The sequence below is a fragment of the Phallusia mammillata genome, chromosome 6 (genome assembly GCF_965637545.1).
Source record: "Phallusia mammillata chromosome 6, kaPhaMamm4.hap1.1, whole genome shotgun sequence".
In the NCBI taxonomy this organism is placed as follows: Eukaryota; Metazoa; Chordata; class Ascidiacea; order Phlebobranchia; family Ascidiidae; genus Phallusia; species Phallusia mammillata.
The window spans coordinates 7,525,082-7,535,278 of record NC_137257.1 but is presented as its reverse complement, the minus strand read 5'-3'; the positions used below and the strand labels follow the sequence as shown (position 1 = coordinate 7,535,278).

General features: G+C 35.9%; 1 protein-coding gene across 1 annotated transcript; it reads right to left on the bottom strand.

The window, feature by feature from the left end:
- Positions 1-140: 140 nt before the first annotated feature.
- On the bottom strand, positions 141-10,193 carry LOC145234169 (uncharacterized). The gene is made up of 12 exons (XM_080098932.1): positions 9,475-10,193; positions 8,773-8,928; positions 8,405-8,504; positions 7,421-7,601; positions 7,032-7,057; positions 6,170-6,379; positions 3,048-3,121; positions 2,368-2,523; positions 2,113-2,212; positions 1,549-1,738; positions 1,393-1,430; positions 141-1,136 (listed from the first exon to the last, which is right to left on the bottom strand). The coding sequence occupies exons 1-12, from the start codon at positions 9,567-9,569 to the stop codon at positions 948-950; spliced, it is 1,515 nt and encodes a 504-aa protein (XP_079955058.1). The 5' UTR covers positions 9,570-10,193; the 3' UTR covers positions 141-947.
- Between the last annotated feature and the right edge of the window lie 4 nt (positions 10,194-10,197).

Genomic DNA, 10,197 nt, shown 5'->3' with positions numbered 1-10,197 from the left:
TTAAAGTAAATTCCACCACTCAAGTTTTGAAATTCCTTTTGGGAATCCACTGCGTTAGAGGTTTTGTTTTACTTTTAGCCGGTTGTACAACCAGCCGAGCCCGAAGCTGGAAAAATGTCAAATATTAGCAATAGGTAAGCTTAGATTAAGTAGGTTTTATTGCCAGTTTGAGCAAATAACGGTTAAACTTGTCACGACGAATCGCAAGACCCACATAGTAAAGTGTTGCGTATGTGTTACCAGGGCACGTTCAATTTGAACACAAACATTTATCAAACGATGATTTTCGTTCTGTTAACACATTATTACGTAAATAAGCATTAAACATTTGTTGCTGGTCTAAACGTTAATTATTTTACAATCAAAGTTGTTTGGAAAACTGTTAATATCATCACAAGTTTGTTCATAATAACGCTTTTGTAGCAAACTCATAAAAAATATATTTTTAAACAGTGAAAAGGAAATGAAAAACGGGTTTCGGTTTAAATATGGGATAAAAGTAAACACAAACATCACAGTATACGTAATCCGATAACCATTTAAAAAATGTAGCAAATAAAGAAGAAAAATAGGTGGCTCCAAAAAACGATTTTGTTTTTCGTCAATTACCCTCTGTTTAAAGCAAGCATACGCTGAGATTGATCAGTCATAAGAAAACAATAAAAAAATGTTCAAAGCATCTTTCATTTGCTTCCATATTTTGTGTCATAAAGGAACACAGTTGCAGCTATAAAGTATTTGCATACCATGTTATCTAAAAATGAAAAAAAATACAACGCATTGTTGACCTTTTCCTTCATGCATTTAGGTGAAGGCAAAATGTAAGTCTAATTGCCTTATCCATCAACATTGGTAATTGAGTTACCAGCACAAAGATCTTAAAATCTCAAGTTGGTAACAACAACAATGTTCTGAGAAGAAAGGCAACACCAAATGAAGGCCCAGAATTATAATTTGGCGGTGGGGCGCGGAGAATGTGGTGTTTGGTTAGTTTCTTCATCCTCTATTACTTTCAACTTTACTCTTGCACCATGGATTCTTCGCATTTCGTACGTCATGGTTCCCAGGAAAAATATGGCAGAGTATATAAGCAACCATTCACCAATATGTGCCACGTTTCGATATCTTTCATCGTTCTGAAATAGAGAGCCAACTAAGTTAAACGGTTCGTTGCTTTGAAAGCTAATTTTTTCTGATCAATTTAGCGACTTTTCCACTACCTGGCAAAATATGAGAGAAAACCATAAACAAAAAAGATACGCTTATAAGAAATATAAAGGAAAACGTTGTAAAAAGTGCATTAAAGATAAAAAAATAATCAGCACCTGAAATGAAATTTCGAAAAAACTATTTTGTTTGTGTCATGCTTGCTTACTTAGTCATAACTCTCACCTGACTGGATGATAGATGTAAAAGATAACTCACGACCACTGTTGGTAATATGTTAAGGAAAATACTTTTTACCTTTAATTCTCTAATATGAATTATATTTACACTTAATCTATGGTTTTCATACAGTTAAGTATATTTGTCACAGAAAAAGGATACTGATACCGAGAGAAACGATTTCCATCGAAACGGCACCAATCCTCAGATACACAATATTTTGGGGGTAATTGCTGTTTTGCGAACTGGGTGAGTTTGCAAGTTGCCAGGTGATATACAGTATAATGATGCTGTAGATCAATAGCCCAAGAAAAGCAACCCCAGCTCCTATGTAATGTGGCGGGGTTGGTCGCTGTTATAAAAGATACAAATTAGATTGCACTTAAAAACTTTTTATTCACAAGTTGATAAAAATAGAATTAAAACTTTGTGCAAATTCTTTGGCTTGGCAGTTGTAAGAAACCATCGTTTACCTGCTTCGCATTAGGCCACTATACAGTTCCAAGAATGGTAAAAGTATATACTTAGAGCTTTTAACTAACAAACAGTTTTTGCCATTTTTAAATTAAAACCCCGATGTCAGTTACTTTTTGATCCAATATAAGTTAGGTTTTGACAGCCTGTGAATTGTCTGGACCAGTGCAGCAAACGTAACTCTTGTTTTTAATTAAGCTTAGCGGCATTTCCAATCGTATTTATAATTATCTGTTTAAAAATCAATTTTACCTGAAAAGCTGCGACAATAGCCGCACCAAAGCAGACGATGACGCCAACAATTAAAGCCGCAACATTGCATTTCCAGTTCTTCTTGTAACGTTTAACTAACCTTTTGAAAACATCAAGAGTTATATACAAAGCTTCTCAAAGCAAATGATAAAATGTATCATGTTCCAAAGTTTTTGTAAAGGTAAGACCGTAAGTAAGCCTAAGTAAGTAACGAAATAGCTGCATATCTTCAAGTTATGGCTTAAGGTCACTTACCTGAATTGAAAATACACTGTAATCAAAATAAGGTAGGTGGCTACTGTCAGAAGCAGCGTGAAAATGTAGCTTTCCGGTGGCCTTTGTCCTGTTTCGCTGACAGAGGGCCATTTGCCCACCAGGTCCACATGCTGGTTGCTTACCGCAATCGCAAAACTGCGTCGGTATGATAAATGTTGGCAATGTTGTTGTTCATTGGTCAAATATAGTAAGTTTTCAAACGATGTACGTAGCGTAGATGACATATGTTTTAGGACAGGTCTATTTGCTTTACTGACTTAAAACAACATGAAATGTTGACATTATGAACAGTGTATACACTAACTATGGTTAATACAAACTCAAATGTCTTATTTTGATTCAAATCCACACCTTGTTAGTTTAGTCACATTACATACACTTCAATAATATTGTCTAAACAACGTTCGGCATTTGCGTTAGACTTGCAGTGTTGTATTGTCATCCCCACTGTAAACAACTCATTCAAATGGGAAACAATTAAAGGAAGCATGTGGTTACTATCAGAACCTATTGGGTGGCACTACAGTACGAACATATGTGATGTGCTAATACAAGCTGAAACAACATAGCACTTTTAATGACTTCTCATTGTGTGTCAAATTTTGAATGTAAAACAAGTAGATACACTGTTGGGCATTTATGACTTATAACGTACTTACCAAATCCAAAATCCAACACCAAGAAGGACCACAATAAGTGCAGGGAACCAGACAAACGATTTCCACTGTGGCATTCAAGCTTTCTTCTGCACGTTCTTGTCATTAAATTTTAAACAGCATAGCTTTCGCGTCGAATGTGGAACTATGATGAAACCTATAGGTTGCAGCCGCTGAAAAGGAAGGCCAACCCGGTAAGTTTAGCAGGTGTTTCCCCAAGGGATTATGACTTGATTGGAAATTTACTTTACCGTTTGCACGTACGCATTTCATAAGCCTTATTTAAAGGGAGATTTTTGTTAGTTTTTTTTTACCACACTCTTACACAAACTGTATTCACGGAAGTTAGGCCGCAACGCAAGCGGTGGAAAGGCGTTCTTCGAAGAAACCAAGACTTTGAGTAAACAAGCATTGCGTCATTAAACTGGAGACATACGGCGCAACAATACAGTTAGGTCTGTGCATAAATTTAACTAACAACACTGGTGTACAGCACACTTATGTATTATTTGTGCCAAACTTACCTTTTTAGATTTCCCAGTCAGGCAAACAACAGGAACAGTTTTTGCTTTCGGCCTATATATAAGGACATAGACTTTTTAATTAAGCATGTTCATAACTTTCAGCAAGTCTGCTTAGATGTCAAAAAAGTAGTGTAGACCGAATTCATACAGTTATTCACATAACCTTCTTTCACAGCATGCAACTTAATTCCCCTGCCAATTCGACAACTGATAATCACCGGGTGGTCTTTATTAGTCTCAGCAGTAAAGTGCTTGTAAGTCACTGATTAAACTAAAACAGACGTCGCAAATGGTTTCGTGTGTGTTTAAACCTAAACTTGTCTGCAACTAGTTAAATAAAGACTATAAATCCAGGCATGTAACCCTGACTGCAACAAAAACACACAATTGAGGAAACAACCTTATGTTGGACAGGGAATTTCCTGTACTGAACGCGCGATGACGTGTTTCATTTCGCCAAATAAGCAATCTAAACATCACATGCTGTTTTCAAAGAGTCATCGTATGAACAAGTTAACTTGTGGAAATAGCATGACTCACAGGCAGACGAACCAATAATACAAGTGGCTACTTAAAGCTGGACACGCGCCAAATCATTGAGCTGTGTCAAGCGTAGTTATAAAGACCATTAAACTTTTGAACACGTCTCAGATTGTGTGTTCAACAAACAGAAAACGGCAATACTCCATCGACACCTTTCGCTCATTACACAGATCAGTGTAAAATTATAAACCGTTATCGAAAATTAAATATCTGTGAGACTGCTAAATCAGAATGCTTGATAAAAACGGCGTGGCCCAATTGCAGGCCCGCAGGCCAGTTGTAGCCCACGAGATAGTTTTGTTGTACCGCGAAAACCGGACGTTTTAATGACAACGACAATCTTTTGTCTCGATGTCCTAAAACAGGGTTGTCAAAATCCTGGCACGAACACGTTTACATACAACCATCGAACCGATTGCAGCAGACATTACCCTAATTAATACGTTCGTCATTAAATTGCCAGTCAATATGTGTATTTATTGTAAGGCAAGGGCGTTTCTACTTTTTTATTGCGACTTCATGAGCTGATTCTCTTTGTTGCAATCATCGGCACTTGCATGAAGTTTAATCAGTTGAAACCAGTGGTGGGATTCAGCCGGGTCGCACCGGTTCTATATAGAACCGCCCCACGAAATTTTATGATATCAGCGAACCGGTTAGCATTACTGGTTACTGTCAATGAACTTTTAGTAACAAAACCGGCTGAAAAATATGATTTTTGTGATAGAACCGACTGACAAAAATTTAAATCCCACCGCTGGTTGAAACTGATTGCTAACAGATGTGCTTTGTGGTAACATTACTCGGAGCAAAATTCGTTCTTTGATACAAAGGAGTTTCTCCTTTGCGGCCCGCCAAGTAGTTACTAGAGCCTAATGTCGATGTCACGGCATTGTTATGTGTAGTAACGAATCAGCCACAACAAACTACTCGGTCATTTTTGGGCCATGGAACAGAAACTGAAAGTTTGTGAACGGGTGCAACTTGCTTAAGGCTGGTGAACAAACTATGAAAGATGAATCGAAAGTATAAGCGATAGAAAGAGCACTTTTGAAATTGGACAAAAATGTATCCACTTGTTAAAAACTGTATAGAGAGTCACTTTGTTTGATATGCCAGGAAACAAATTCAACTGAAACAATAATACAATAAAAGCGCCATTATGGGACGATTGAACATAAATTTATTCCCCTATAAATAATATGAAATGAAAAATGCAAAATCAACTTGAAAACGTTTCTTTACACGACTGCCTTTTCATGGCCACAACCGACTATTTGTAAACACAAACGGATTGGTAAAGGAAGTACCTCGGTCACGAATTAATGTTGAAGTAGGGAATATACCTTTCAAAACATACGTTTAGGTTTGTTCTAAGCGAAACTTTACCTAATAAATGTAGTGTCCGAATTTTTGTGTCAGTACGGCAATTTTTAGAGTCCAAAAATAATGTTTATTATAGGCACTGGCCCACGACGCAAGTCAACTATATTTCAAACACTGAAATAAACAAACAATACGTACATTTGTTCGTAGCGTGACGCAAAATAACCAAACGAGTACATATAACAGAAATAAACTAAAAAGTTCAAATGAAAAATGACGACTTTGTTTTTTGGCAATATACGTTTATAAAACAACGCTTTCAACAGCAAAAAATGTATGGACTATTCTATGCAGCATTTTAATAAAACAATGCCTGGTTGGCCATTTAACGTGCATACAAAGTAACTTAGTTCAGCTAATTAATGAACTTCAAGAGAAAGAGAAACGCAAAGAATACTGGATGCGGTTTAAAGTTTGAAGAGTTATTCTAAACAATATGGTGAATTAAAAACAATTCAGGTTATAACTTTGTCTTGAAGGAAAATTACTTTTGTTATTACAAATAATTTATTATAATAGTTTGGACGAATATGTTTTGCGTCAAAGTAGAAATACAAAAGATACACATCAACAAATGAGAATTGCATAGTTAAAACAATATCGTAGATTATGATTCATTCCAAGACATTTCTGCAACACACTATTAGTTTTTAACCGAAACAACTTTGTTTACGGTTCTTTGGTTAAAACTCGTGTAGATGCGTATGTGGTGTCAACGCCACCTAGCGGTATGCTTGGTGATTCTATATTTCGAATTTGTAGCAGGACGGTAGCGCCCTTTACATGTCGCAGGTCGTACGCTAACGTCCCGACAAATATAATGGCCGCATAAATTAAAGCCCATTCTGCTCCAGATGCGATATTCAGGTATTTCTTGTCCATCTGCAAATAAAACCACGTGAAAATCGTATCGTATCGTACAGCAGGTTAAACCAGACTTGGACAACTAGATTTTTTTTCGGTTTTTCAAATTAGATTAGAATTAAAATTAGAGCATCTCCTTTTTTGCAAATTAGATTAGAATTAGAATTAGAAGTTTCTCAAAAATCTAGAAATTAAACTAGAATTCAAACTAGAATTAGATTTAAGCCAACCAACTTTAGTTTGTTTCAAATTTTAACTTGTAGATTTGCACATTTAAAACAATACAATTCGGTGCATCTGAATTCTGAAACGTGTTTAAACGGAGCTGAGTGCCAAATTTCACTGATAAATGTGTTTCAGTGATGTAGTTTGGTCTTGTTAATTGCATGGTTTTGTGCGCTTTGGTTAAAAAATGCATGCTCAGATCACATGCCTAAAAGTGCCGTTGGACAAACTAGCGATTTTGGGAAAACTGTGAATTAGATTAGAATTAGAATTAAAGCTTACTCAATAATTCTAAATTAGATTAGAACTAGAATTACCGCCATTTTGCTCTAATTTGCCCAACTAGACAACTAGAATTATCTAGTTGTCCAAGTCTGGGTTAAACCACCCGAGCATACAAACAGTAAAAAATTGATTTCGTTTTTTTAGGAAATGTTTTTCTTACCTGAAATAAAACTCCGCCGGCGATCACTAATAAAGTTTATTGAGGAAATTAATGTTGCAAAGTTTTTTTTGTAAAAAAAAATTAAAACGCTAGAACTACATATTATTTGGTACGTTTATAAGTTTAAGTCCAACCAAACAAAACAAACTTCTTGCATGTACGTCATACAGGTGATATATATTCGCTTGTTATTAAAGTGCCATTATGATATTCCAACAGATTTGATATGTCAAAATCTACAAAAATAGTTAAACTTTTTAGGTCACAAGCTAATCTTTATTTAACAGATTGAAACATTTGCTTTAACGAAATAAATTGATTTTCTGCTATAGGAAAGCTGATAGGTATTTTTCCATTGCAAATTTAAACCTATTTTTGGTTAAGGATACTGACAATAAGCGAAACGACTTCTACGACCACTATGGCAATCCTGAAGTAGACTACTTTCCTTGTGTGAACTTTATGCACAAGTTGATTCCATGAAATGTAGACAATCATAACACTGTAGATTGCTGCCCCGAAAAACGCTAAAGCAGCTCCGATCAGATGAGGCACCAAAACATTTGTCCACTGCCGAAAAAATAATATGTTTGATACCGATCATTCTTTGCTCGTCTAGTTGCTAATGACAGCAGTGAAGCGTACTAATATGGCTCTGGAATGTTAAGTATTGAGTTTTTTCGCTCGGCGGAAGATATTGTAAGCGGTGATGTAACTCAGCTTTTGAAACCTATTCGACCGAATCAGCGATTTTGCAAAGAATCAGTTTCGGCCCATTTTACAAAAAAAACTTTGTTGCCATTAAGCCGAAACCGAATCATTTACGCACGCAACTTCATAAGACAAAAACATATCTTAAAAATTTAAAAAAATATGCGAGAGAAAAAAAAATATCCGCCAAAATATATGCGAGAGAATCTTTTAAACTGCCAAACAATTAACACGGCATCAACTATAGTCTCATTTTCAACATTATCGTTTTTGTACGTCTCAGAAAAAATATTAGCAATTCATTTGATATAAACCTACAGAATTATGATCTTAATGCAAAACAAAGTGATTATGTCAAAAGTGTGGATTATAAATTCGCGTGAGGGTACCAATAAAATTGCCTAAAGTCAAATATTCTGGTCTTTTATTCAACTTTAAATTTGCGAAAGAGCGTTTGCGAATTTTATAGTGTTTGGAAAACAGCGCAAATACGATTTGAGATATAAGTCTTCACAAAAAGGAAATATGGCAACCCTACATTATAGTGTACGTCAGAATGGGGGCAATCGGTTGAAATTTATAAGTATGGAGGCTATATTGTTTTGTGATAGGCTCTTAACGGCATGTTGGACACTTAGGAAAATATGACTCCTAGGACAGACCTGAAAGGCGCCAACCATGGTGACACCGAAAGATGCGATAGCTCCTACGATCATCGAAGCAATGTTGCATTTCGATTGTCTGTCACATTGAATCACATACCTGGAAGAACATATTTGCCTTTAATTAGCTTAAAATATTGTTTAAACAGATTACATTTACTAGCATTGGCATTTAAAAAAAAATTCTCTCATTGATATTTTTTTCCTTGCAAAAGTCGAAGTAGTTAACAAAGTGTACTTACAATTGCTAGGGTTTGTGCTTATCATATTTGAAACAGTGAACTGTAACTTATTAAATTTACCAAAATACTGAAACTTAAATAGGAAAATAGAGCAGATACAATTGACGATAAAATCGGGTAACTTACTTGTAGTATGAATACATAGTAACCAGTATGGCGAAGGCACCCCAAGTAAGAAGAAGTGAAAATATGCAACTTTCGGGAGGAGTTGTACCAGTGTCGCTGACGAACGGCCATTCGGGTAATAAAACAACATGCTGGTTGCTTACTGCAATTCCGTAACTGTTAAAAAACCAAAAAATAACGTTTCAAATACTGATATCCTTAATCACGTAATCTTTGCATCACAGTTTGTGCTGTGTTTTTAATCGATTTAAATTACCAAGTCAAGTCAACACTATAGTTATAACTGTCTTTGTGCCAGGGTGAATATTTATTTTTATAACGTCATTTAAAGCTTTATTCAATTTACTACCATGAAATTTGACACAAACGTCAAGTGTGAAATTAGGCCCGAACCAAGCTCGGTTTATTCAAACCCAAATCTACACCCGACGCCAAACGACTAGCCCTACTTAAAACTTAGACTTAAAGTACCCGATTTGAGTCACTGCGACACAGATAGAAGAGCTGCCCTACCTTGACAAGTAAACATTAATTCACTCGTTTTACCATCACCCAACAACCCGTTCCTTTTTAACTACTGCTTCTCTGTTTACACAAGCCAGTAAATCATTACCACACGAAATAGTTTAGTATTGTCTGTTGCGAAATGCCATATCGATATACTGCAATATAAATCTTTATGACACTAAAAACGTCACTTACCACACCCAGAATCCACCTCCTAACAGCAGCACAAATAGTAGGGGAAAGTGCACAAATGACTTGGCCGTCTTTGTGACAGAGCCTGTCATTTTCATTCAACCTAACTTCACTTGTACAAACTTCGTCTAGGTTCAGAAGCAAGAACTCTTGGTTGACTTAAGTCATTTATTACATAACGATGCGTTTAAAACTGACATGATACATTTGTTTTAATGGTGTGTTAAAACAATCGTGTTAATTTACTGTACATTGTCAGCTACTGTAAAGGTCACTTTCACAAGTAAAGTTGGTTACTTATCCACTTTAAGGATACAAAACTTTCTAAAACTAAGTCTAACACTTGTCTAACCTATTTTACTTCAAGGCCTCCCAACTACACAAAACAGCGCTTGGCTTTTATGAAAGCAGCTCATTATGTTATGCTGGCATTACAACCTAAGCCACTAATGAATTAAGCCATTACATTAGATGAGCTGGTTTTCACAAACGCAGCGATTCTATTGTTTACGCTGTGGCAAACGGGAGGCTTGTGCTAACGTCATATCCTTTTGGACCAGAACTTAATAAAAATCGAAATATGCCATTACAACAGCCTCTATTCTATCCTGACTAGACGAAGAATTTCGCACGAAAACAAGGCGTGAGCACAAACCCACTAAAGCATGTTCGTCACTGAACAAACATTCTAACAAATGAAAAAGTACATACACTATCGGCGGCTAT